Source organism: Urocitellus parryii, chromosome 12, assembly GCF_045843805.1.
Source record: "Urocitellus parryii isolate mUroPar1 chromosome 12, mUroPar1.hap1, whole genome shotgun sequence".
Taxonomy (NCBI): domain Eukaryota; kingdom Metazoa; phylum Chordata; class Mammalia; order Rodentia; family Sciuridae; genus Urocitellus; species Urocitellus parryii.
In genome coordinates this window covers 16,384,373-16,411,409 of record NC_135542.1, presented here as the reverse complement: position 1 = coordinate 16,411,409, position 27,037 = coordinate 16,384,373, and the positions used below count along the sequence as shown (strand labels likewise).

General features: G+C 46.2%; 1 protein-coding gene across 1 annotated transcript in view; it reads left to right on the top strand.

Annotated features, from left to right (window-relative positions):
* Positions 1–4,162: 4,162 nt before the first annotated feature.
* Positions 4,163–27,037, top strand: part of LOC144249582 (xylosyl- and glucuronyltransferase LARGE1-like) — a 298,477-nt gene continuing 275,602 nt past the window's right edge. The window contains exons 1-2 of the mRNA XM_077791696.1: positions 4,163–4,229; positions 15,764–15,887. Of these exons, the coding sequence (XP_077647822.1) occupies positions 15,840–15,887 (48 nt within the window). The 5' untranslated portion in view covers positions 4,163–4,229; positions 15,764–15,839. The remainder of the gene's footprint in view (positions 4,230–15,763; positions 15,888–27,037) is intronic.

Sequence of the window (27,037 nt, the reverse complement as noted above, 5' to 3'; positions counted from 1 at the left end):
AATTAGTCAGCTTTCTGTCACTGTAACAAAATGCCTGAAATAATCAACTTCTAGGGAACAAAGTTTCATGTTGGCTCATGGTTGTAGAAGTTGCAGTCCATGGTCATTGGCCCCACTGCTTTGGGCCTGTGCTGAGGCAGAACATCATGGTGAGAGTGTGTGGCAGAGCACAGCTGCTCACCTCATGGAGGCTAGAAAGCAAAAATAAAAGAGAGGGGAATTGGCCAGGGATAAAATATACCCTCCAAGGGCACATCCCCAGTGACCTAGTGCCTCCATCCACCAGTCCTAACGCACCTCCTGAGATTCCACCACCGCCTGTTGCTCGTTAAGTTTTGAATCCACAGGTGAGGTTGGAGCCCTCGGGATCCAGTCACCTTCCAAAGCCCCCACCTCTGGACACCGCTGCATTGGAGACCAAGCCTTCAACACATGAGCCTTTGCAGGACATTCCAGATTCAAATCATGTCCCTGACTCCCCTCACCCCTCCACCTCAAGTATCATGCCCCCTGGTTTTCAGATGAGGAAGTTAAATAGGAGGATGCTGTGTGCTTCTTGTTGGGTTTATTCTTTCAGTCAAGGGCAGAGAGCCTGCTTTCTCTGGGCAGCCTTCTTCCACTCCCCCACCTAGTCCTCACCATAGCTGGGGGCAGCTCTTTGTCTCCATCTTGCAGATGAGTACGGGAGCACGTGGGGGGTCATGTCAGAGTGAGCGCTCATGGTTTACGGGACCAGTGCCTAGACTAGTCTACTCAAATAATCTAAAGAACGTGATCCTAGCCATTATCTCTTACCCAAGCCTAGGGAGCTAAATGCCCCTGTGGGTTACCTCCTTCATCATCCCCTAGGAGTCGCCAGCTGTGGTTCACCATCTGCATAGAGTCTCCTTCCATAGCCCCTCTGATGCCACATTCAAGAAGGTTTCCCTGGCTTTGCTGCAGCCTCCCTGATTGGAGATGCTTAGGGGAAGTGTGCCCTAGGCCCAGTGCCTGGAGGGGAGCCAGAGCCCTGGGGTGCTGCTAATGCTGGCGTTGGTCTGAATTTCCGGAGGATGGGGACGAGTTTACCTTTATATGCTCTGAGGCCAGCACCGTGCTGGCACATTAGGGACCCCCAAAACATTCATGTCTTGAATTCCTCCTGCAGGTTCTAAAATGAAGGTCTTCACTTGACTCCAGGTGTCAGCAATGAAACCTGGTTCACAGCTCTGACTGCACCTCACCTGTGTCTTCAGGTGCAGTTTGCAGAGGTTCAAGGTGTGCTGAGCAGCATGTGGTGAACTAAAGGACGTGAGCGGAAACCTTCAGGGTTTCCTTGGAAAGAGGCTTTGTGTGTGTTAGTCTGAGAACTTCGTGAAACTCCTTAAAGTTATGAACAAAATTTATAAGTCTGTGGGTAGAGTAAGGGCCACCTGCCAGGGAGGTTATGCTTTCTGGAAGGTGTTGCTACACCCCCAGGGGCTGAAGGAGAAGTGGGAGGGGTAATGGCACTGGGAATTCCCAAGGACCCTGAGGGGAACTGGGGAAGATCTGACTTTCCAGGCTCCCTGGGTGACTCTCATTGATCAAAGTCAACCAGAAACAGAGCAAAAAGGAGCCTGGTTAGTTTAGCCTATTAAGGCTGGGCTCCGAGGGTTCAGGATAAGCTGGGAGGTAGAGGAAGGAGAGGAAATGAGAACATCATCCCATCCTCCATCCACACTTTGTGGGAAGTAAAGATGAGTGTGGTGAGCCTGAGACCTACCATCACAAGGCCCGAGAGGAAGGCTGAGCCAGAGGGGGCCCCCATCACAGAATGTGACATTCAGACCCCACCCTTCTAGAGGAAGAATGGAAGGTCATGGTCCTTAGGATCATCTGTCATCCACTGTACCAAGAAACTTACAACCTAGACTTCACAGCTGCAAAACCTGATGTTAACATGATGATGATTCTGCCTACAGGAAGCTTCATCCCTGTTCCCTGTTCTGGCCATTCCAGCCCCTACCCTGACCCTCTCTCATTGTTCACTTCGGCACTTGCAACATTTTAGGCCACCCCAAACCCTTCCAAGAGTATATTTGATGATGCTGTAATTTTCTCCTTTCCTAGGTAGCAGGGCCCTGCTGCTAGAGCTCCAGATGATGAATTTATTCATAGTGGCAGGTGTACTGGATGAAACTAGAGAGATTGGAAAATTATGTAAAATGTTTGAGAATGTGCACACTAGCGCTTACATTTAATGGGCCCATTTGAAATAGTCCCTGAACCCTGAAGCCAAGACAAAGTTTGATATCTGGGAGGCAATGTGTTTAAATATTTGTGATTCAGAAGAGCCTGATTCTGCATGTTTTCCTGATCCTCAACCCCTCCCTGGGTCTGTCTCTGGGGTGCAGGCTTCTTCCTATTCATTTCCTTCATGATTTAAATGGGGGCAGTTGCATCTGCATTACAATCCTTCATCCTGAGTCTATTGGAGATATTATCCTGAGATAAGCAATGACGCCTTCATTGTACAGGTGGGGAAATTCAGATGTGCATGATGAGACTGAGCAAAGGCAGCAGTAGAATCCAGAAGGATCTGAACTCCTCCCCACCCCTTGTTTTCCTCCCCCTTTCTTCCTAAAAAAGGGGTAACTTGATGTTTTGGGGAGGAAAAATCTTTATTGGGGGGCATTTTTGTGCACTGAAGAATGTTTAGTCGCATCTGAGGTCTCTACCCAATAAATTCTAGTTGGACATGGTGGTGCAGGCCTGTAATCTGAGCCCGGAGGCTTGGGAGGCTGAGACCACGCCCTTCCCAGCATTTATTGACAACCTAGAAGGTCTCAAGGCATCCTGGAATGTCAAGACCTAGGACCAGGGAGGAGAAAGCCTCCTGCCAAGAGGCACTGCCTTCCTGTCCACCATGTGAACATCCAGACTCTCAGGTGTTGGATTAAGTAGCACTAAAGACACAGAATATTTTTAAAAATCTTTTTTATTATTTCTGATGTATCAGCAGGGTTAGGGATTCCATTCCAGAGTGCAAGTTCCAATTCTCTCAGCCTATTTCCTGAGAGCTCAAGGAATGTCCTTCTGCAGTCCTGCAGGAGGGGGCATGACTGGGGTGGCAGTCTCCACAGGGAAGGCTGCTTCCCAGGCAGGACAGAATCTAGGCATGCACTATCTGTTCTCAGGAGGCCAGATGACATCCTGTGCAGCTTGCCCTAGAGCAGGGCTTTGTCAAGCCAAGCCCCACATCAAAAAGGATGATTGTCAGAAGCAGGAGGTGAACAGGAATGCTGCTGGCAGCAGGGCTAGCTGGCTGGAAGTCCCCAGTCCAGCCAGGAAGCTTTGAGCGTCTGAAGAGTCTTTGCCTTAATAATCCCATCTCAGCACTCCAGGCACCCAGGTGCCCGACCTGGGCACTCAAGAGGGCGTTTTTGGTATGATTGGAGCTCAGTGTGCTGAGCAAGGTGTTCTGCTCTAGACACCTGTTCTTCCCTCACTCCAAGCAGTCGCCTGTAAGACCTGGGTTATGCCCGTTACGTGCGGTCAGTCAGCTGACTCTGGTGGCTTCCCTGGGTCCAAGGACAGGGCAGATGGTACATCCGAAGCCTGTGCTCCTATCATTTTAGAGTTGCTGAACTGTAGGTTTCTCTTCAATTCCTCCAGTCTTGATTTTCTTTGAATGATCATCCAGTGGGGACCTGGAGATTTTGGCCCCTTTGTCTCTGATGTCACTGTTTCGTTAACTCTAACCTAAGAGAGATTCAGAGACTCACAAACTGTGTGAGCCATGGCCTCTCCTCTGGACCCAGGTGGTTGATTTATCCTTTCAAGGTGTATTTCTTCCTCCTCTGTTTTACCAGTCATCTTTGTCTTTGTGCTTGGGGGCAGGGGACACAGTGTTTGCCTATTTGAACCAATCACCATTTCTCTCGTCCCCAAAATGTAATTGAAAAGAGTCTTAATGGCTTCCAAATGATGATAGCTCCATAAACCAATTAAAAAGGCTTTAATAAAACTGTCTTGTGATCCTCTCACAGAGGCAGATGGTGCCCTTTGTTGTCTAATGATCCCAACTTTAAAGAAGGGCTTTTGCTTCCTTGCGGGGCCGCAACTCTGGGAAGGCCATCTCCTGCCTGTCTCAGTGTTCATCCTGTGTTCTTCTCCTCCTCCCAGACGATCCACGTCGCCATCGTCTGTGCCGGATACAATGCCAGCCGAGACGTGGTCACCTTGGTCAAGTCCGTCCTCTTTCACAGGTAGGAGCATCCTTTACATTCTAAGGGCTGGGGCATCTCCCTGGCTGCCTGGGGGAGGGTTAAATAAGAGTGACATTACACCCATCTTTCTTGCTGCCATGAAAACACAATTTTTCTCCCCAGTCCTGGGAAGGTTATTGTGGTCATAATGTTTCCTGGCAGCAGTTAGGTGCTGCCTTGCCATGGTGAGAGTTGTAGCTCTCAGATGTCGAGGGACCTTCCAAGTCACCCCAGATTAGGTGCTGCCATTCACCAGATCTGCTGCCATTCACCAGATCTCTCTTTTTATATACCTGCCTTGGGGAAGGTTATGTCTTGTGTCTCCCCAAAATTCATATCTCAAAGCCCTAAACCTGATACATCAAAATTCCACTGTTTGCTGATAAGAACATAAAAGAGGTGTATAAATTTAATAGATCTATTTGGGTGGGCCCTAATATAATATGACAGGTCTTTTAGGAAAAAGGAGATCAGGACACAGACCCTTAGAGAGGGAGACCATGTGAACACACAGTGAGAAGACAGCCCTCTGCACACTAGGAGGGGTGGCCTGAAGAGATCTCCGATTTCTAACCTGCAAAACTCAGAAAAATGACCTTCTGTCATTTCAGCCAGCTATTTGGGGCATTTTGTTATGGCAGCCCTCCTAAACTAATACACATTACTTTCTCTGGCCCATCTCTGGGTTTTTGTGACTGTTGAGAAGTCCTGCTTTATATTAAACTGAAATCTACACGTGCCCATAGCTTATATTCGTTGGCCCTGGTGGACTCAGTTATGGAACCAGTTTGAGAACTGGTTTCTCATCCACCTGAAAGCAGAGGTGCCTCTCGAGAGTCTTCCCTAAGTTAAACTTTCACCATTTACTTGCTTTCTCATGGGATGTTTCTTCTGTCCTCTCACCATTTGGTTGACATCTAGACATACTCACATCCAGAATCATGTCTGCATTTCCAGCTCGTGGCCTCGGCTCTGTGCTGACTTCTTACCAAGAGTTCAGAGGAAGCTCATCCACAATAAATAGTGCAGGGTATATCAGATGACCAAGGCAGGCTCCAGAAGGTTCTCGTCAGAGTCAGAGTCTTGAGAAGCTCTCAGAGTTCAGGGTAAAGCTTTACACCTGAATTGCAACATGTGGCCCAACATGTGGCCCAACTAGGGATGGGCGATACCAAGACATGCCAACCCTGCGAGACCCTGGGGTTCCACCTTCTCCCTCAGTCCCCCCACCAGGCTGTCTGTCATCATGCCTTGCGGCTCTCCGTAGATGTCCCTCAGGTCCACCCCTTCCTCTGCATCCCACTGTGGCTGTCACAGCCTAGGTCTACCTGTTCTCTGACTCACAGATGTCTTCCTGCCCTTCAGACCCACCTCTTCTGACACCAGAATGCTGTTTCAGACAGGCGGCTGTGAACCTCTTTGCCCGTGACATTATGACAGTGTGTGTGTGTGGGGGGGGGGCTCTGAGGCCATTCTCCATATCCCTGTCCCTCCTCTCCTGCTTTGGCTTCATGCCCTGCAACTCTGAGCTGCTCGTAGCTCCCTGGCCTCTCCAGGGGTTCACTGGCTGATCTCTTCCTGGCAGGCCATCTCAACACTTCGTCCCTCTTCTTCTTCTGCCACACCCACAGTGGCAGCTCCCTCCACTGCTTGTTTTGTGTTGCTGTGACAAAATACCTGAGATCAACGCCTTAGAGAAAGACTGATTTTGGCTCACAGTTTCAGAGGTTTCAGTCCATTGTTGGCTGGCTTCATGGGGGGGGGGGCTTTTGGTGAGGCAGAGCATCATGGTGGAAGGGCATGGTGAAGTGACATTGTTCACGGCACCTGGGGCCAAGAAAGAAAGTGACAGAAGCAGTGGGGACAGACTGAGAGAGAGGAAGGAGTAGGATCTACCTTCTCTTCTTATTATTTTTCATTTTTTTACTTGTAGATGGACATGACACCTTTATTTTGTTTATTTATTTTTATGTGGTGCTGATGGTCGAACCCAGTACCTCAAATTGCAAGGCAAGAGCTCTCCTGCTGAGCCACAACCCCAGCCCCAGGGTGTACCCTTTAGGGGACATCCCCAGGGGTCTTCTTCCCCCAACTGGACCCCACCTCCTACAGTTTCTTCCACCTTCCACTGATGGCATCCAATTACTAATGCATCAATGGATTAATCTACGGAGGAGATGAGAGCCCTTATGATCCAATCACTTCCTCATAGCCCCGCCTCTGCACATGGCTGCTTTGGTGACCAAGCCTCCAACACATGAGCCTTTGGTGACGTTCCAGATACAAATCATAATAACCTCTTACCATGGAAGTCTTCACAGGTAACCCTTTAACGGAGAGCCCTTCTGTGCCCCTCACCTGTGGTGTTGGCCTCTCTTCCACCAGATGGCAGTACCCTGTGCATCTTTCTGTCGTATTTCCTACCTTGTTCTCTGTGTATCCAAAGTATGTTTTCTGTGGCAGAATGTAGGCTTCACTATACCTTATTTTTCTGTATCCTCCATTATCTTAGCAAATATATGTCTTAGCAAATATCTTGATGCTTGATGAATGTGCACTTGTTTACCAAGTGACTCTGGGGCCTCGGGTAGTGAAGAACCTGGAGATACATTCATTCAATCAACCAGCTGACAGGCCCAGCCTAGACTTAGTTCAGTTTCTGACTTTATTCAGAATTGCCACCACACAGCTGAGTGACTTTCAGCGGGTCACTTAAACTCTTAAGTTCCTGTATCACTTAGCTTTTGCTCCGAAGCCGTTCACTCCAGCTTTCTTGGTTTACATCATGGACCTCTTCTTGCACTCACCTTGGTGTTTCTTTTGAACCGCCCCCTCCCCCCACACACACAGGTGGCTGTATGTAGCTGCAGGTTAGCCAAACATCAACTTGGCTGTCCTATTGCAGTGGGGACCTGGTGGAAGAAGGGAGCAGGAAACCTACATAATAGTGTCAGTTAGAGAAGGGGTCTCCCACCTCTTCTTCCTCCTCTGTCTACTTAGGACTATGATTTCAGTTGCCCACTGGAGGAAGAAAGAGGACTGTCAGGGAAAGAATGGCCAATGGGCTCAACCCCGTGGTCTTCCGGTTCCAGGGGGGATGTGCATCCCACACGGCCCAGGCTGCTGTGCCATGTCCGAGCCGCCTGTGGTTCTGCAGCCTTTGCCTGGTGCTTAAAACCAGGGGCCGTGTTAGCTGAGCCGAGTCAGATGAGATCAGTGAGTCTCTGCTGGTGTTTGTTGCCTGTCTCCCTGATAGAAAGAGCCCACTGTTCTGAAAAAAGGGTATTTGCATGATTATAGATATTCAATTATGCTATTTCTCAATTATGACTAATTTTAAGGTCACAGGATCTTCCTAGGTTATTGTCGAGTATAAATTTTATTCCTGTTGCTTTTGCTACAGATCACATCATCCAGTAGTTGCTGAAATTGTGAAAACCCTGTTGAGTATAAACTTTCACTCCTACAGTCACCATGCAGCACAAAGAGGTTAAAATTAAAAATAGCAGTTTTATTGTCAGCAGCTGCCGGCAGGACTCCCTTCCATGTGGGCCCTGGGTTTGGGGAATACAGGCAGTTTAATGTTTGTAATGAATATTCTGCCACTCTGTGAATGGCTGCTTGATCTTCCTGGACCAAATACCACTGAAGCCCACCCCAGTCTCTGAAATCCTAGGAATAAGAAGGATTGTGTGAACTGAAGTGCTGGTGATAATGAGTTGGGATATCAAGACAAAAGGACATTAAACAGACTTTCAGCTCAGAAAGTCCAGCTATAAATAGCTTCATTGCCTCCCAAACACATATGGAGATTTACTAAGACATGATTATGAAATATGTTGACAAATGAAGAGCCTTCCTAATGTTAATAATATAATAATAGTGACACACAGTGCTTCTTTGGGCTTTCACTGTTAATTACAGTCATTATATTTATTTTCCATGCAGGATTTTCAGCAAATTTCCACTTAAGTGTGGCTTTGTTATGTCAATTTTCCTTCTGCAGTGGTGACAGTGAGCATCCTATATTTTAAAAGGCGGTGAGAGAGTTATGTGAGCACTCTTGTCCACCAATACTCGCAGAGAAAATTTGTTGCTGTAAAGTTTTGGAAACAAATTTCATTATATATGCCAAAGGCCTTGGCCTTGTCCTCATAGGATGACCCAAGCTAGAGAAAAACCTTTTCAAAAATATTGAATGTATTTTAAAACAATAAGAATAATTGAATATCTTCTTATAATAAACCGTGCACTCAGCTTTAGAAAATATGTCATCACACAGAGCAATGCAGATGATCTAAAATGAGCAAAAGTAAAATTGAAAATAGAATGTGTCACCTGAACTCCAATGTCCAGACAGGCATGCACGCACGTACAGGGTCAAAATACAGGGATGAGAAAATAGCAGAAAATATATGAAAATGTCACTTTTGCAAATAGTGTTTGGTGAACTTTGTTTATATTTTCTCCGTTTCGTATATTTTTGGGTCCCGTCATTACACAGCCTTTATGTTGATTAAAAAAAAAAAAGGTGGATGAGAAAAAAAGATACAAGGTGTATGTGATGATGTTTTAATATTAGTAGAAAATAGCATAATACACACCCATGTCACCTCCGCAGAAGAATATTCAGTGAAAAGTTTGGAGAATGCCAGGAACACCAATCCCAATGGTAAATCAACTGGGAAATATTGCTGCTCTTGAAGAAAACCCAGCACTTAGCAGGCAGAGAAAATAAATATTTATTTAGTAACTAAGCATTTACCTCCTGGGCAAGAGGGTGGATGGCTTGTAAAATTTTAATGTTTTTTTTGCCAGGATGATCTACTGGCTCTCAGTTTGCATTCCTGTTGTCAGGGAGAAAATAGTTATTTCCCTTACTTTGCATATCAAGCAGTTTTTCTTCTTACTGTTTTTAAAAACTTCCCTGATGCCCCTGGAGAGCGGGGAGGGTAAAAGCGTGTCTGTGGCCAGAGTGTGCCTGTGGTTGTCTCATTGCTGATTCCAGGACACTCCTGCAGAAAAATCTTTCAGGTTGTCAAGGTGGGCGTGAGACTTGACTGTGAACAGGAAGCCCACCGAGGTGCTAGTTTCCTCCTGGCAGGAGCTGGTGACCTAGGCAAGTCACTGCGCTTTGGCTCATTCCCCACCTACCAGAGAGCTCCCTCTGCATCAGGTTCTGTTCTAAGTGCTGAACCCCCTATGCCTCCTTGCAGGGGCACTTTCATTACGTCATTTTCCAGACAGTGAAACTCAGGACCAAGAATGTGAGGTCATGACCTAAGGTGACTCCAAGAGGGTGGTCCAGGCCAGCTTAGAGCCCCCTCAATATAGCTTCCGAGTCTGAGCTCTTTACCAGAGCAAAGATACTATCTTTAGTATCTTTATTTTTGTTTCTAGTTTTAGTCATCAATTTGGGTGGTAGTACAGACATCCTGCTCATTACTGTGATCTTCATAATTATCTTTCTCCTTCTCAGACTTGTGTTTTTGAGGTGCTGAGTGTAGATGCATAGAGCTTTTAAAGGCTGGGCTTCTGGCATCTGGACAGACTGAAGACGATAGCATGGGTGAGGAGCATCTGTGACCAAAGAGGAGCTCTGTGCTCTTTGGCCATGCTGCAAATGTGAGTCCAAAGAGAACTCACCTGACAGGTGAGCTGCCGAGCTCCACGTGGGCTATTGCATTGGAACTTCTCAGCCCGATACAGTGGATGCTGCTAGTCCAGCAAATGGGTGGGAAACCAAGGGCCTGAGATGTGAAGATGCTTGTTCCCTCCCAGGTGCTGATCCAAAGATCCCCCCGTAGCTGTTCTAAGTCCCACCTCCATGCTGTTGCTGCATCACTAGGCCTTTTGATTTTTCTAGAAAGCTCCTCTGTTCTTCTCCCATGGAGAGCATTACTGACTTGTCCTTGAATCTTCCCTTATCATCAAGGCCACTTGACCTCCCTCAGACCAAGGACTCACGCTGAAAACCCTCATCCCAGCTGCGGTGATTTTCTGAAATGAGTTCTATTAAATCTCCTAAGTGTCACAGATTCACTGAGCATTCGCAGTGCTGTCACAGGCTCTTTCATCTCCTAAAATTGCCATCGCATCGTAACTTAATAATTAGAGATGATCTCAGCTCCTAAGGCCTTCTTGTGTATGTTAATATCAACAGACCCCAGATGCCCTTGCGGGGGCTGCAGTTCATTCCCCACAGCATAAGAAAGGGAAAGCAGGAGAAAAACGTCACCTTGGCTCCTTTGTCACCTTGTGTCTGTTGCATCCAGACCTGGAACAGGGGAGCCTCTTGGGAAACAGAGGAAGCAGGAGCGCTGCTCATTAGGACAGAAGTTGCAGGCCCCGCTGAAGGCACTGTGCTTACTTCCCTCTGCACCTCGAGGACTGTTGGAGGAAAATGGCTGATGTCTGTAGCCGCCTCTGGGATGCTGTAAGCCAGGCCAGCGAGGTGGGGCCACCTGTCCCCAGACACCTCTTGTTACGGATCTAAAGCAGTGCTCCCCCAAATGCATGTACAATTAGTGACTGGCGTAAAAGACTATTTAGGTGTTTCACAGGTATAAAGCTCCATAGCCTTGAATCATTTATTGAGAAAATCATTCCTTTGGAAGGGGCTTCTATTAATTTCAGTTGGTAAAATTCACTTTGGAGTAAATATGTCCTTAATACTTGTGTAACTGGTGCTAATCATTCTTTGAACGAGAGAATAAGCTCTAGGTTCACAGCCTGTAGCTGATGTTGGAACGTGTAGGCCTCTGCCATCACAGGGCTGGGGAATCAACCCTCATGAATTATGAACTGAACATGAAATAAGACTCAGAAATCACACAAATGGAGAATGAAGTAATCTTCTTGACTGCTGTCAGTCAGAAGTTATGAGCTGCTCTTTCAAATGTGAATCGTCTGTCTCGCATGTCCCCATGAATTGGACTTAGCCTCCCATACTTCCCAGCGAAGGGACCATCCTGGACTCCTCCTGGGCCTCCCTCCTGGCCACCTCACTTACTGCAGGAAAACATGGCTCAGCCTGGAACTGCACCATGGTCAGGCACTTTGTAAGCACTGGGGAGAGAGAGTGATCAAGAGAATAAATACTGCATCAAACTGGAGACGCTCCACGCTGGCAGCTCACAGTTTAGAGGAGGAGAGGAGGTAGACCTAAGCTGAGTTTGGAGATCCACAGCATTGACAAGTGCTAGGAAGAAACCAAACAGGGCCTTGGCAAGGATAGTGGTGAGGGATGGGGTACCTTGGGTGGGGTAGCTCTGGAAAGCCTCCCCGAGGAGGTGCCCTTGGCGTTTGTTCTGCAGGAGGAGCAGGAGCTGGTCACAAGCAGAACTGGATACACATATGGCTGGAGAGTGGGCTTGGAGGAAGAAGAGGGAAGACATGAACTTTGAGAGGCAGAGAGGGTGAGATCCTCGAAGGTCAGCTCCTTGCAGGAGGCCAGACCCTATGCCTTGAGCGATGGCCAAAGGTTCTGTGATCATTTTGGAGACTGTACTTATGAGATGGAAGATGGGTTGAAGGGAGAAGAGAGGGAGAATAGGAGTGACTGTGTTCATGAGGTGGCGCCAGATGGGAGAAGGGAGAATGACGATGACGTTTACCAAACAAGTCCTTACCACCCGCCAGTGTCTATGCTAAGCGCCTCAGATATTCAGCTAATCTGACTGAGCTGGTGAGGCTGAGGGAATCAAGCACTTTGGATTGGCAGGAAATGCTGGAGGAAGAACTTGTAAGGGACCAAAGAAGGGCAAAGGGGTTTCTGTTTTGGGAGTCAACTGAGCTGTTCATTGATGCAGTCATTCAGAATACAGTCGAGTCCCCACTCAATATGCCAGCTGGTTCTGGGGAATGCTATGGTACAGTATGAGTGACATACCGAGTCTCTGTCCCCTGGAGTTTGAATTCTAGAGCAGAGGCAAGTTATACACAAACACTCCACAAATAATCAGTAGCTTGGTGTGTTTGCAGCATTGTAATTGGGGCCTTCTTGATTCCTAGGATCCCATGGGTCTGTGGGGCCATCTGGCTGGCAGTAGGATTTGCAAGTTCATGCTCAGGGGAGACATTCTGGCTTACCCAGGGGCTCTGCAAAATGTAGTCTAGACAATGTTTTCAGATACTTTCACTGCGTGCGGCATGGTGCACCTTAGAAAGGCCACCGTGAAGTGTTGTTTACAGGGACCACAGTCTCATTTGGAGATGAGTTATCAGTTCTCTTGATGTCCCCCAAAGTGGAACATGAGTAGACCCCCCTGAGTATTCCTCTTAACGGGCGTGACACACAGCTGCTGCTGGTTGGCCAGCCTTTGATGCCAGGAAGCTGACAGGGCCAGTGTCACTGGGTGGGGGCCATATGTCCTCCAAATAAGCACTTTCTTATCCTTCTACTGAGGGAAGCTGGGCAAGAACACAAGCCCCTTTCACGGTACAGACACCTAGGCCTGGCCTATAGGCGAGGAGCGTTTCATTTCCCATTTACTCTTGCTCCTGAGAGAGACTTTACACAGTGCAGAGGAACACAGACGGGAAGCCCCGTGGATGGTTGGCAGTGTCCTCCTTGAGAGCCTGCTCCCTTCTCCTTGGCTCTGCAACCAGCCCATCGTCTCCCAGGACCATGGCTTTGATCAGCTGCCTGCTGAGCCTCTGGACCTTGTCTGGTTCTTTTGCTGTTGGATAATCTGAAGTTTGTAGTTCTTGGGAATTCACATCCTCAGGCCCTGTCGACCCTTAAGTCTTTGTCTCTCTTTCGTTTTTTGTCCTCCTTGTTCCTGGCATACAGGAGGTGTCCAGGGTATGCTGTCTGATCCAGCCTGGCGGGACTGTCCCCTTTCCTCTGCAGGCTCTGTCCTTCCCACCTGCTCTTTCCCTTGTTCTGTTTTCTACTGCAGGATACCTCCTCCAGCCTTCTTCTGCACCCTCCCAGAGCTCCTGTTTAATTGCCATATCGTCCACGAAAGCTTTCGACATTCTCCACCACAAAGAGGTGGTCTCTTGTCCTCTGCTTCCTGCAGAGATCTGAACAGCTCAAGTTGTGGATCACCACTGTAGGAGTGCCTTCACATTATTGTCCAAGTAGGCATTCTGTTCACAAGCTATGTGGCTCTGTGAGACAGCCCAGCCGAATGGCACATGTTCTAAAGATCTTGTAGTTCCCTCTACCAGATTGTTAGCTCCCAAAGAGAGAGAGAGAGAGCTCTTAGCTCCTTCCAACTGTATCCCAAACGTATCTTGTGTGTCGTTAAGGCTTCATAGTGATTTGTTGAGCATTTATTTATACACCCCACCACATACACACACACCATTGCTTTTTTTTTTTTTTGGTCTATGTATAGGAGAACTAATTGAAAATATTTTATTAAAAATGCACCAATCAGCACTAGAAATGGTGATTCAAAAGTAGTAAAGTAATATTGTAAAGTAATATCTTGTAAAGTAATATTGGTGATAGTCAGCATTTATTAGAATCTTATTATGTACCAGGTACTTTACTGAGCACTTTATATACATATTATCTCACTTTATCCTCACAATTACCCACTGTGATATTACTCACCAATATCATTTCTGTTTTGAAGAGGAGATAGAGAGGTCTAGAGAGGTGAAGTAACTTGACAGTGCTGAAGCCAGTGTTCCAACCCCGGAATTCTGGCTCAGGTTGCCGTTTGTTCTTGGTTAGTAATCATTTTCAGGCATAGACTCTGAACTGTCGTGTGGAGGGTATCGTGTACTAGTTTTAACTTTTAGCATGGCGTTTTCGCTGACACAGGAAGGTCACTGTTTTTTCCTCCTGTTGAACATGTGTATTGTGGACTAATAATTTGCCAGGCTCTTTCCTGGTCACTGTGGATGGGGATGAATAGGTGGCCCTGTCTTCAGGAGCCTTGTGGTAGACTGGGAGATTGTGTATCCCAAGGCCCCATGAAGATGGTCGATTGACTCTTCAAACAAGTTCGCAGGAGAAAGATAGAAGGAAGGGTTTCAAGAAGGTGGCCCAGAGGAGAGTGCTTACAAGGAGAATTTTGAAGGATGGGCAAGGGTCTTCGAGTAGGGAGAGGGTCTCCTCTGCAGAGGAAAGAACACCAGCAGATGAGCAGAGAGCATGGACAGTGGAGCAGCTAGACCTAGCTTGGCCCATTTAGTATTGCCACCTCATGGCTCAATTAGCGGACAGTCGTGTGGGCTTGCACGTATTCACTCTCCGCGAGCGAGGCACTGCCGTGGCTAGTACGACACTGGGAGGTGGTTGTGCCAACACTGAGGGATAAGTGGACCACCTCTCATGGCTGTGGCTTTGTCTGGCTGCCTTGGCCTTGGCCTTGGCCTTCGGGTAGCTCACTGGCCACTGAGCAAACTCATGTTCTCTTGGGCCACAGTCACCACTAAGGCAGCTTCCGAAAGGGGAGCTTCTCATGGGGCTCCCCTTCCCTTAGAGGGTTGAATGGGAGAATCTGCAGGATTCTGCAGTGGTTCCCTTGGGCAGTTTGCAGAGCCACTTGTCTCTTTAATTCACCCACTCAGTTTGTCACTCTTAGGCAGTTATACAGGTGTGGCAGTTTGTTCTTGGTTAGTAATCATTTTCAGACATGGATTCATCTATACAGGAGCGGCAACTGGCCTGGCCAACCCCTTCTTAAACTTGTGCTCAGTCGCCAACCCAGGAACCGCTCTCTTGCCCTTGGCTTCTTCTGTTCCGTTTTTGTCCCATTTGTAAGATCTTTTCTCCTAAAATTCCTCTAGATTCAGCTTCCTGTTGCTCTTCTTCAGACTTTGTGTCTGTATTTTGTGCTACTATAACATAATGCCAGAGAATAATGTTTAAAGAACAAAAATTTATTGAGTGAAGAATTTGGAGGCTGAGAGTTCCCATATCAAGATGCCAGCATTTGGCAAAGTTCTTCTTGCTGTGTCATCACATGGGAAAAGGCAGAAGGGCAAGAAAGAGCAAGGGTCTAATTCATCCTTTAATAAGGAACCCATTCCCACAATAACAGTATTAATCTATTTGAGAGGGGGCACCCCATGACCCAAATACCTCTCTTCCATGAGGACAGGGCTCTAGATGTCTCCATCATGAAAGCCTATTTTCTTTTGGAGAAGAACAAGCAGGAAACTCAACTTACCCTGTGCCTGGGGAGAGGTGTCTGGCCAGCTGTCCACCGCTGACCTAAAGATGTGGCCCCTCTGTCAGTGTGTGTCCGCACTAATGCCCGTATGTTCCCCTGGTAGACATAATGTTTGGCCACATCCTCCCTGAGACTTCTACAAACACACATCCTCTGGTAACAGAGGATTGTCTTGGGTGGCCCCTTGATACCTTCTGTGGTGTGTGCCAGTCACCTCTCTGAAACACCAAGGTTCGGAGAAACGACCTCCTTCCTTTCACTGCTGTGTCCTCACCACAAAGCGCCAGATGTAATTACTTTCCCAAGTGCTGTTGGCAAGTGGGAGCTCGGGAGGGATGTGCCTGATGCTGGAACTCCCGGGCCTAACTCTCCCTGGCCTTCTCCTGTCCCCTGCAGACGGAACCCTCTGCACTTCCACCTCATTGCTGACTCCATCGCCGAGCAGATCCTGGCCACGCTCTTCCAGACCTGGATGGTGCCCGCTGTGCGCGTGGACTTCTACAATGCAGATGAGCTCAAGGTAGGGGAGGGAGGAAGCCCGAGGCCTCCCTGGCCTGTCCCCATGGGGGGCTTTTCTCTGCCCCTTTAAATTGACTCACAGTGGCAGACGTCAGGGCTCCTCTGGATAATGTCCAGGATATGACGGAGGTTGGCATTATTACTGAGGCAACCAATCCATTAACACAGAATCCATGCAGTCCCTCGGTGCGGGAGGCCATATCTGAAAGTGTTCCATGGTAGGATTGGAGAGGATTTTGTTCCCCAGTGAGGTAAATCCTGAACTTAGTCTGAGCCACCTGGGTTGGAATTTGTGTATTGTCATTGACTGGCCTTAAGATGCAAGGTGAGTCACCTTCCTCTGGCCCTGTTTTCTCAATGGTAGGAAGGTGGTTAAAATTTCAACTCACGGTGTAACTAAGAGGCTCAAATGAGCGAATATATGTGCAGATGTTTTAAAAACACTATGCTGAATAATTATGTGTCAGACCGGAGGGATTCAACCAAAAGAGATCCTTGCTTAAAGTCCTTCCGTAGTGCCACCTTGCTTACATGGAGACTGAGATCACATTCTGATTAGAAGCCCTGTCTTTTTGCCTCTTGCCTCTTCTAACAGCACCATCTCTTGTAATTTTTGCATAATTTCCCCCATTCCCAGCTCTGATTAACAGAGAAGTCCTCCAGTTCTCTTTGCCTTCTTTTCTGTGTTTGAGCCTTTGTTTATACTGATCCTTCTGTCCCATGTGCCCTTCCCACCTACCTTGTCACAATTCCTACCCACTATTAGGACCCAGTTGCATTACCACCTCCTCTGGGCACCGTCCCCAACCTCCCCAGGGAATAGGAAGGCATTTTCTATTCTCATTTATCTACTGCAACATTCTTAATGGGGTATGGGGAAAAGAAGCACACCTTATTCTTTTCAGTATTTCTGGTGCAAAATAGGCGCCCTGTAATGCTTGCGGATTTAGCAAATTGTTATTATTAGAGGAACACGGAACGTTGCAGAAACGCGTTGATGCTTTGTCTCCAGTCACCTTGGGAAGGACTCAACACCTAGGCAAGAGGCTGATTCTGGTAAATTGCTTGTTTCAAACCTTATAAAGCCATTATCTTTTCATTTCAGAGCCATAACATTTTAAATAGATCACAGAGATGCCAGCCGGAGTTTCTGATTTTTCACGTGTTTCAGGCTCTGAGGTTGATCGAGATGTTCAGAATTTAGCATTTGGGGATTGTCGCGGTAATTTGTGTGCCATTCCAATCTATTCTGAGCTAAAATTGATTAACACTCTTAAAAGGGGAAAAACAAAATTTAGCAAATTGCCGCACTAATTAAGGTGAAAGCAAGCCACTCTGTCTCCCAGGGTCTTAGCGCCAACACCATGGGGAGAAGCAACGGGAGAGGAGGAGCAGCAGCTGTCGCGGGTGGAGGCCTCTGCCTCCTGCTCCCTGTTCACCCTTCTCTGTGCTGCGGCCCTTGCAAACCTGTACTCTGTGCTTATCAAGAAAACACAGCAGATTGAAAGAAAGCCCTAGTTCAAATCCCAGTTTCCCACTGAAGAACTGTCTAAGTGGATCTGATGGTTGTTTCTCTCGCTGTTGAGTGAGTAGGGACAGCCTCAATGGCCCAGGTGAAGGGCCACCAGTGCCCACAACCAGGCAGTTCTCAATGCTGACTCCTCAGTCAGGGTAGTGTGCACCTGTGGTAGTCCTAGCTACTTGGGAGGCGGAGGCAGGAGGATCGCTTGAGCCCAAGAGTTTGAGGAAGCCTGGGCCATTTAGCAAGGTGATGCTTGCTTTAAAAAAAAAAAATCCTCTGCTTCATGGCTATATGCTACTTAAAGTTGCTTGCTTGTGCTCATGTGGCCTTTTATGAAGTCCTTTGGTAGTTGGGAGGCAGAAATGTGAGGCAGTCTGGGCTGAGCTCTTCTCCTGGGAGCCCAGGGCTTCTCAGAGGTCTCAGATGCTCTAACTCCTGTGCCCATGTCCATACAGGTAGACCAGTTGTCCACTGTTTTACATAGATAATTCTTATCCATTGGGAATTGAAGCTCCCCTGGCTTAAAAAATAATAATCTTAACAATATGAAGGGTTCAGAAGGACAGTCTCCAGAGTCTTGTTCTCCCCCCATCTCTACCACTGACAACCCAAGAGAAGAGTCGTAACACCTGCATAGTTCTCTACCAATTGGTCACCCCCTGTTGATTTCCTGAGCCCCATGAGACTTGTCAGAACCCAGTAGGACACTGAGAATGAAAGATTTTTAGAGAACTTACTTTTTCACCATAATAATGACAACGGTAGTAATAATTTACACAGAATCCAGCTTAACACAGCCACAACCATCATCTGCCCATTCCTCCTGCCCAGCCCCCTCATCCCATGACACTGTCATTTACACAGCTGCTCATCCAGACCTGGGAATTCCTCTTTTTCCCTTGCCCTGCCTCCAACCATCACATGTGCTAGCTTGATCCTGCTATTCCTGTAATCCTACTCCTTCTCTTCCCAACTCATGTGATCTTCCCCAGCACAATGGCAACTTTTTTTTTTTTTTTTTGATACAGGCTTGTCTCCACCCTTCTCTTCCACTCACCTTTTCTCTCCCAAATTGCTATTCATGGGCAAGAGTCAGCTTTCCAAAAAGCAAGGCCACCTGACCTACCCCTTTCCTCTGGTAAAACCACCATGGCTTCCCAGTCCTCGTAAGACAGAAACCACTTTCGAGCAGACTGTTTCCACTGGCAGTTCAGCTGTTCCCCAGCCTCCTTTCTCCACCCCACTGGTAGTTAATCCAGGTTCTTTGGCTGAAGCAATGTTCACAGAGGAAAACCTGCCCTGCCTTCCTCCTCTCATAGAGGTTCTTTTGTTATATGTTCTTGTAGGATCACATACATTTCTCCTGGAAACTCATTAGAGTGGATTTTTTCGTGCTGTTGTGTGATGAGCTGGTAAATGTCTCTGTCTTCCCTAGACCACAGACTGCAGAATGACCAGGTCCTGTCTGGTTTTTACCACCCTCGTATGCCTCATGCCTGGTGTGATAACTGTGTGAGTGACACACAATGAGTTCAAAGCTGGGTCCTTAAGAATGACAAAGCCTCAGATTCCTTTGTCCCCACCACAGGTCTTCATTCTTGAGGCCTCTTGTGCCTTGGGCTTAGGCGGGCAGCTAGGTGTTTGCCTACCTGTGACCACACAGTGGCATAAATCAGGCAGCTCCATTTGTACCAGCCCAAGTCCCCAGAGCAGCCCTGTGACAGCTGAATGAGTGCTTTTCCGTGACAGTTACAAGGAAGGGCACATGTGGAAACATCCTGTAGATGACATCAGAGAATGAGTTGGAACAGGAGAGAAGCAGGCTCAGGCTGTGTTCCGCAGTTGTGTTAGATAAGCGTGTCAGACGGCACCTTGCGGGCACAGAGGATGGCCTCCCTTGATACAGCTCCAAGAAATCACTTCGTGTAGCTGTTGGAAATGGCGTTTCTAAGAAATGCTCCTGTGGGCCCCTTATTATATCTGCTTGTGCTGGAGATTGAGTAATAGGGAATAGGAACTTTATGAAGGATCGGTGCATGATTAAAAATGAACTGTGGGAAATTCGCGATGGACCGGTACGCGTCTCCATAATGACCAATTAGTGTGGATTTGCAAATAGCGATCGCTCAGCCTGCCCATCTCTGTGGTGTGCGGAATGCTCATTGGTCTTCCTGATATTTACATGGCCCATTTATTTTCAGCCTCCAAGTCCCCATATCAACAGACTACCAGGACTGACTGGCCACATTTCTGTTCTCTGATCTCTGCTCAAAGCATGCAGCTCTGAACATCCGCAGAGGAGGAAGAAGAGGAGGACTCCTTTGGTGTAGAGCTTTGTAGATGGTGGCATGCTGACACTCGGGGCAGTCCTGTGCAGTGGAGAGAAAAGTTTGTTTACCTCCATTCACAGATAATTCGTAAACTGGAATACAGAGTTGAAAAATAGTTGCCTAAAATCAGGCAGCTAAGAAACGCCAAGGCTGATATTTGAGTTTTCCCTTTGAAAACAAAATGGTATCACATACAGGATTATGTAATCCACTGGACAGGAAGGAAAGGATAGAGCTACGTGAACTTGGGCTCAGGATTCCTTCTGTCGTGTGTCCATGGCCACACGGACTGTGTCTAACCTCTCATACTGATGGACCATTTACTTCATTTCTGTATTTTTCGTGCTTCTCTCCTGGAACTCTTCACCCAACTCTGTGGAATAGGTTCAATTGTCCCCATTCTACAGATAAGGCATCCCAGGCTTAGGGAGGCTAAATAACTCCAAAGCATGTGGCTGCTGTGCCAGAGCCGGGATTAAAATCCAGAACTCAGTCCACAGCTGCCAGTCTTTCTCCTGTGTTACATCTCCCTCTCTGTGGCTTGCCTAAGCTGGAATACCAACTTTAATTCCAGCTAGACAAGGGTCCTCTAAGCTCTCTCCTCTTCTGGCTGTTCCTGAAGAACAAATGAATAAAGCGTGAACCCTGGATTTAGAAGCCCGCTAAGAATGGTGCTTCCTGCTGGGGATAAAAGGGACCCATTCCAAGGTGGTTTGGGATGGCTCTGTCTCTGCCTTCCTGGGATCAGGTTCTAAACTAGGCGGCCATCATACTAGAGGGTTTGCTTTAAATCAGCAAAACATCCCTTGCCAGTTTTCAGACAAGGCCCTGCAGGTCTCCCAGCCTTTCATCTTGCCCCATTTGGCCCAGAAAGTCACCCTCTTGCCCCCGCCCAGGGGCGGATGATCCTGAGCTCCTGAAGGGAAGCAGCTGGGCCAGTGGCTGTTTCATGATCCGCCTGTCCAGCGGGGAGCCCTAATTTATCTCCTTTTCCCTTAGACCTGATGCCTGCTCGTTACCCACATCAGAAAGCTCATGAAGTGGGATTCAGGACTGTGGTTCAGAAAATATTGATGGTTGACTCTGAAAATTGGCTTCCTACTCCTCCTTAATTGCTTTGTGGAGTGTGGAGGCTGTTCAGGTGGCTGTGATCGCTCAGCCCCCTGCCGTCTTCTGGGAGGCAGCTTCCATTGTTCTTGTCCCTGGAGGGGTGGTCAGCTGCCCCTCGCCCGTCTAGGTCCTGGGAAGGCATACCTCCTGAAGTTGGGCATTTTCAGCTGGGAGGCCATGGAGAGAACACAACCACGGTGTCTCTGAGTAGGAAGGGAGCCCAGGACCCATAGCTTTTTTTTTAACAAATGGGTCCTTGAGGGGAAGATGAGCTGCCTGAGATCTCTTAGATGATTCTTCCTGGCATAGACCTTTTCCCAGAGCCGGGTCTGTGTTTGCTGATGCCAGGCCTTGGAATACAGTTCAAAGGTTCCACATTCGGTGATGGATGGGCTTCAAGTGCTGTGACCAGATATCCCCATGGGGCTGGAGCATTTCCAGAGAGACCTGGGCACATCTCAGGGACGTCCTGATCTGCTGCTCTAGGATGCCCTGCCCAGGAACGGGAGTGCAGTGGGTGTGAGGCCTTCTGATCAGATGGACACCCTGAATGACGTCCGGAGCTTAGTAGCCTGTGAACTCAGAAACTCGGATCCCCTTTTGTTGGTGATGATTAAGAGCAGTTAAAGCCTTTTCATGCACTCAGTGAATTCTGTTTCCTTCCCCTTCCCTCAGTTGTCTGCCTTTTGTATAGACAGTCCCCGACTCATGGTGGTTCGACTTCACAATTTCTCAGTTTTACAGTGGTAACAATGTACTATGCATTCAGTGGAACCTGTTCTGTGGATTTTGAATTTGAGTCTTTCCTGGCTGTAGGTACATGGTAGGTGCATCCACTCTTGTTATGCTGGGCAGCAGCAGCAGCAGCAGCAACAAGGAGCTGTAGTTCCAGCCAGCCCTGCAATCAAAGAGTAAAAAATCAGTACTCTACAGTGTTCTGTGGTGCTCAGCTGTGACTTTCGGGAGGTTAGGTGCATTAAGTGCATTTTTGAATTGTAATGATTGCAACTCAAAATAGGTTTATTGGAATATAGTCCCATTGTAAGCACCTGTATTTGAAGATAGCAGGAATTTACGTTTTTGTTTTTTGGTTGTTTTTTTTTTTTTTTTTTTTTTTTTTTTTTTTTTTTTTTTTTTTTTTTACCAGAGATTGAACCCAGGGGTGCTTAACCCCTGAACCACATCCCCAGCCCTTTATTTTTTTAAATTTATTTATTTTTACCTTGCTGAATTGCTGAGGCTGGTTTTGAACTCATGATCCTCCTGTGCATCAGCCTCCCAAGCCACTGGGATTACAGGCATGCACCACTATACCTGGTTCCTCTTTCATTTTTAAAATAATAATTACCATATCACAGAACAGTAGATACCATGTGGCATCTCCCTGCATGCATATCACATAATTTGGTCGGTTTTCCTCCCCAGAACTTTCCCTCGCCTCCCCTCTGCCCTCCCACTTCTCCCCTGCCTCCCAGTGCTCTCTCTTCTATTTTCATGACGTCTCTTTTTTACTGTTTTCCCTTCAACTTCTACATATGAGAGAAACCATATGACATTTGTCTTTCTGAATCTGGCTGGTTTCATTTAACATGATGTTCTCCAGATCCATCCATTTTCCTACAGATGATTTAATTTTGTTCTTTATGGCTGACTCCTGTGTGTATATGTGCCACTTTTTCTTAATCCATCTGTCTGGTGACAGACACCTAGGCTGGCTCCATAGAGTAATTATTGTCTTACACCTTCTTTTGTCCAATCCCACGTGTCATCACCTCCCCTTCTCCCACAGTGACTGCTGGCCTCTCACGAGGCCATACATTGTGGCTTTGCTTTTATAATAGTGGATGGGTTTATGCTGTTGTTCCTCCTGTTCTTCTTGGTCTCATGGTACAAAGAAGATCTGGCAGAGGATGAGTATATGCAGGTGTGCAAAAATTTCCACACACCCATTTTCTTTATTGCTTTTCGGTTCCCGGGGTATCCATGTGGTTTGCGAGTATGGAGCTGGTTCTCTGAAACCCACAGGGCACCTCTGGCCCTTTGCAGAGGCTGATCTCTCAGATAGTGAGGGCAAGGTCACAGAAAGGACATGGATGGGTAAGTGTAACTTGTTTGAATACACACTTTTATATATTTAGAAGACTGGTCTTTGGCTATTAAATTAGGAACCTTAAAAATGTAGGCAACTGGCCAGGGTAGTGGCTCAGTGGTACGGTACTTGCCTAGCATGAGTGAGGCACTGGGTTCGATCCCTGGAACCATGTAAAAATAAAAAACAAAGGTTTTATGTCCACCTACAACTAAAAAGTATCTTTAAATTTTTTATTAAAAAAATTTAGGCAACCATCTGAAATGTTAATCTGCCTTAAAGAAAAACCTTTTTATGTCTGTTAAATTCACTTGAGATGCCAGCAAATTTTTTCTTTACATAAGTGAGAGTTCTCTTGACTGGTCCTTGTCACTTTTTGAGAACAGTAGAATCTTCATTAGGAAGGAATTTGGTGGTCATCTGGCATAACCTTCTACTTGTTTTTAATAACTTTCTATACAAACAGTCTTCTGTTTTTGAACATGTCCAGAGATAAGTGGTCATTCCCTCCCACAGTACCTTGCTCCATATTTAGAAATTCTAGTAGAAATACTCACCTTGGGCTGTACTGAAACTTTCATCTTTTTGAACTTTCCCATTGGTCCTGAGCATTGATAAAAACCAAGTGCAATCATGTATGCCCTTCGTCAGCCAGCGTAGCCTGTCTGCCTTCCCTACTAGGCTGTGAGAACCTGGAGGGCAAGGGATATAACTTCCATCTCTGTGCCCAGCTCTTAGTACAAAACCTGGCCAATGGTGGCCCCCAAACAAATGAGTGGGTTCTGTGCACTGGGGCTGGGCAGAGTTGGGTCAGTTGGTGGCTCGAAGACCTGGAGTATCCACTGAGTCTTCTCTCCTCCTTAATGCCCACTTCATTTCTACAGGCATGTCTCAAGTGACAGTGCTCAGAGCCTTGATGACACTTGGGTGTCTTCTGCCCTGCATGTTGGTAAATGGTCTCCAGGTGGCTGTCTTGCATGGACATCTTCCATTTTATCTCTACCTCATATCTTTATCATTTTCTGAGCTTTTAAAATCACTGCATTTTTTTTTCAAGATTCACTTACATGATATTTCCCAGCTGGACCTCTAATTGGTCTGAGCTCAAAGACTTATCAAACTTACTGAAAACAATTAAGTGCCCTGGACTAGCCCTGTTCCTATTGTGTGCATAATTTTTTCTCGTTTTGCTGATTTGCTGTGGTTTTCCTTCTATAGCTCATTGACCTTGAAGAAGGCGGTGCTTTTGCATACCTGATGTCTTCATGTCCCATCAAGAACTCCAGTCCATACATGGGGCACATGTTTATTTTATTAGTAAGGAATTTGCCAAATGGATGATCAGAATGCTACTGACCAGAGGTGGAACTGATGGTAGCGTCTAATTCTTCAGACCTCCTCTGCTTGCTGTTCTCTTGTACCATAATCTTGCCAATCAGAAATTGGGTTAAAAACAACTTCTTCAAGAGTGCGGTTGTTATAATGGAATTTAGAATTAAGCTGAATCAAACAAAAATGGGAAGCAAGGGAGGGCGGGAGGAACTTTTTGCAATTGGAACAGTCTTGGTCCACATGATAGAAATGTTAAACGTCTAATTTGGGGGAGTGAAATATTAAAGCTTTAGTATCTTACGTGAGCTCCTCCTTGTATTTGTTTGGGGCATGTTAGCCTGGGATGGAGTAGCTAAGACAGTATGGTGTAAAAACAGTGAAAATCAGGGTCTCCTGTTACTGCCAGGGCCAGAGTACTGGATGGTTTACCCTTAGGATCATGGCATTCAAGAAAACTTGTCAAGAGTTGAAAAGATTTGTATGCATGTCAGTCAAGAGGGGCCTCTCCAGTACAGGTAAATCAGTGACAAGCTGCCCTCATCATTTACACCCTGAAAAAACATTTGAATTGAAAGGATTGAAACAAAACCCTTCCTTTAAAAGTAATGGTTCTAGGGTGGGGAATATAGCTCAGAAGAGCACTTGCCTAGCACACACACAGCTCTAGCACTGTTTGGATATGCCGAATTTCTGGTGCTTATAAGCCACATAGGGTCTATGGCTATGGACAAGTACAGTACTTGACTTCTAACACCACACTGTGATGCAAGCATAAGGGGGGAAGAGAAACATTAGCTTGGAAGAATAAAGGCCCTGCTTCAGCTCTTCTACGGTGATAATGTGTCCAGAGAAAATGTTTGCAGAGTTTTGTGCAAAACAGGCAGAGATCCAAGAATACTAACCAGGTGCTCTTGTGTATAAAGGCAGTAAAAACCAATATGCTATGTAGGAGCTCCAAAAATACACACCAATGGTTTGTTTTGTTTTGTTTTGTTTTTTGTCTGTTTGCTTTACAGTACCTGGGTTTAAATCCAGGGAGCACCCTGCCACTGAGCTGCCTCCCCAGCCCTTTGTTTTTATTTTTCAATTTTAGACAGGGTCTCCCTAAATTGCTCAGGCTGGCCTCAAAATTGCAATCCTCCTGCCTCGGCCTCCTGAGTCACTGAGATTGCCATCGTATACTGTTTGAAGAAACTATCCTAGATCATTTGCTAGCAATGCAGAGAAAGTAATTGAATGAATACTCAAGAATGAAAAGGCCTTATTCTCAAGGGACAGGCAGTGGGTGCTCAGAGAAGTTACATGTGGAATGATCTATAGATAATTGTTCTAGGTCAAGTGCAAAGCCAAACACAAATGGCACATATTTGTTTTGAAAACATATACACATAACCAGCTGGTCACAATCATTTCACAACACCCTGGGGAGTGCACCTCGGGTTTAGAAACATCTACATTTATTACATTTTGTGGGGTAACTCAGGGGAATCCTTTAACCCTTTGCCTTGATTATTCTAGGGATAAAAAAGTGTGTTTCTGCAAAGCTCAAATGTGACGACTGAGGTAATTATGAATACAGCCAGAGCAAGTTATTGGAAAGATGGTGGCAAATGAAATGAAGTCTATGCAAAATAGGTAGGAAACAAAGAAAGTAGGGAAGAAACAGTGACTCTGGAACATTAGATATTCATATGAAGGAAATAAATAAGCCTTGACTCTCACTTTTTTTTAATTTCCTCTTTTATTTTTTATTTATTTTAAAAAATTGCTTTTATTTTTTAAATACATGACAGCGGAATGCATCACAATTCTTATTGCACATATACAGCACAATTTTTCATATCTCTGTATATAAAGTATGTTGACACCAATTCATGTCTTCATACATGTACTTTGGATAATGATGTCCATCACATTCCACCATCCCATTATCTTCTCCAACTGCATCCATTTTCCTGCAAATGCTATGATTTTATTCTCTTTTATTGCTGAGTAATATTCCATTGTGTATATATGCCACATTTAAAAAATCCATTCATCTACTAAAGGGCATCTAGGTTGGCTCCACAGTTTAGCTATTGTGAATTGTGCAGCTATAAACATTGATTTATTCCACATACCTTTCTGTCAAGAGGAAAGCTTCCAAATATACAAAAGCATAAGTGAAAGACATACAGACTTTGTTAGGAAAAATCTCAGTCCCTGAGAAGGATATAGTGTACTGTGCAAACAAAAACAAGTGTCATAATATAATTGGTATCAACAGGTATCAAACTTTACATCCATCAAATGGAATAAAAATTGATTTCCAAACGCTCTCAAAAAATTGCAAAACTGATGGCATGCTAGGCCACAAAACATCATTAAATTCTACACCAGAGACATGTTACAGGCCCCACTCTTGACCACAGCACAGTGAATCTTCCTATCAGAAAGCAAGCTTTCAAATGGTAGGTTCAAAATACTTGGAGGACAAAGCATTTTGCCGAAATGTTTATTTAATCCAAAAGGAAATAAAAACTAAAATTGCAGCTTATTTTGCAACCAGCAAGGGGGGAATATTTCACACTAAAGTTTATGGAATGTGCCCAAAGCTGTCACTGGAGATATTTTAACAGCCTTCAATCCTTTTATTATTCAAAAACAAAGATGATGAAAAAAAAATCTACATTTCATTCTGTAATTGAAATAGGAACAATCACGTGATCCTAAGTAACGCAGAAGGGAAATGGAGTTAATAGCAGAGACCAGGAAGTAAGAAAATAAAA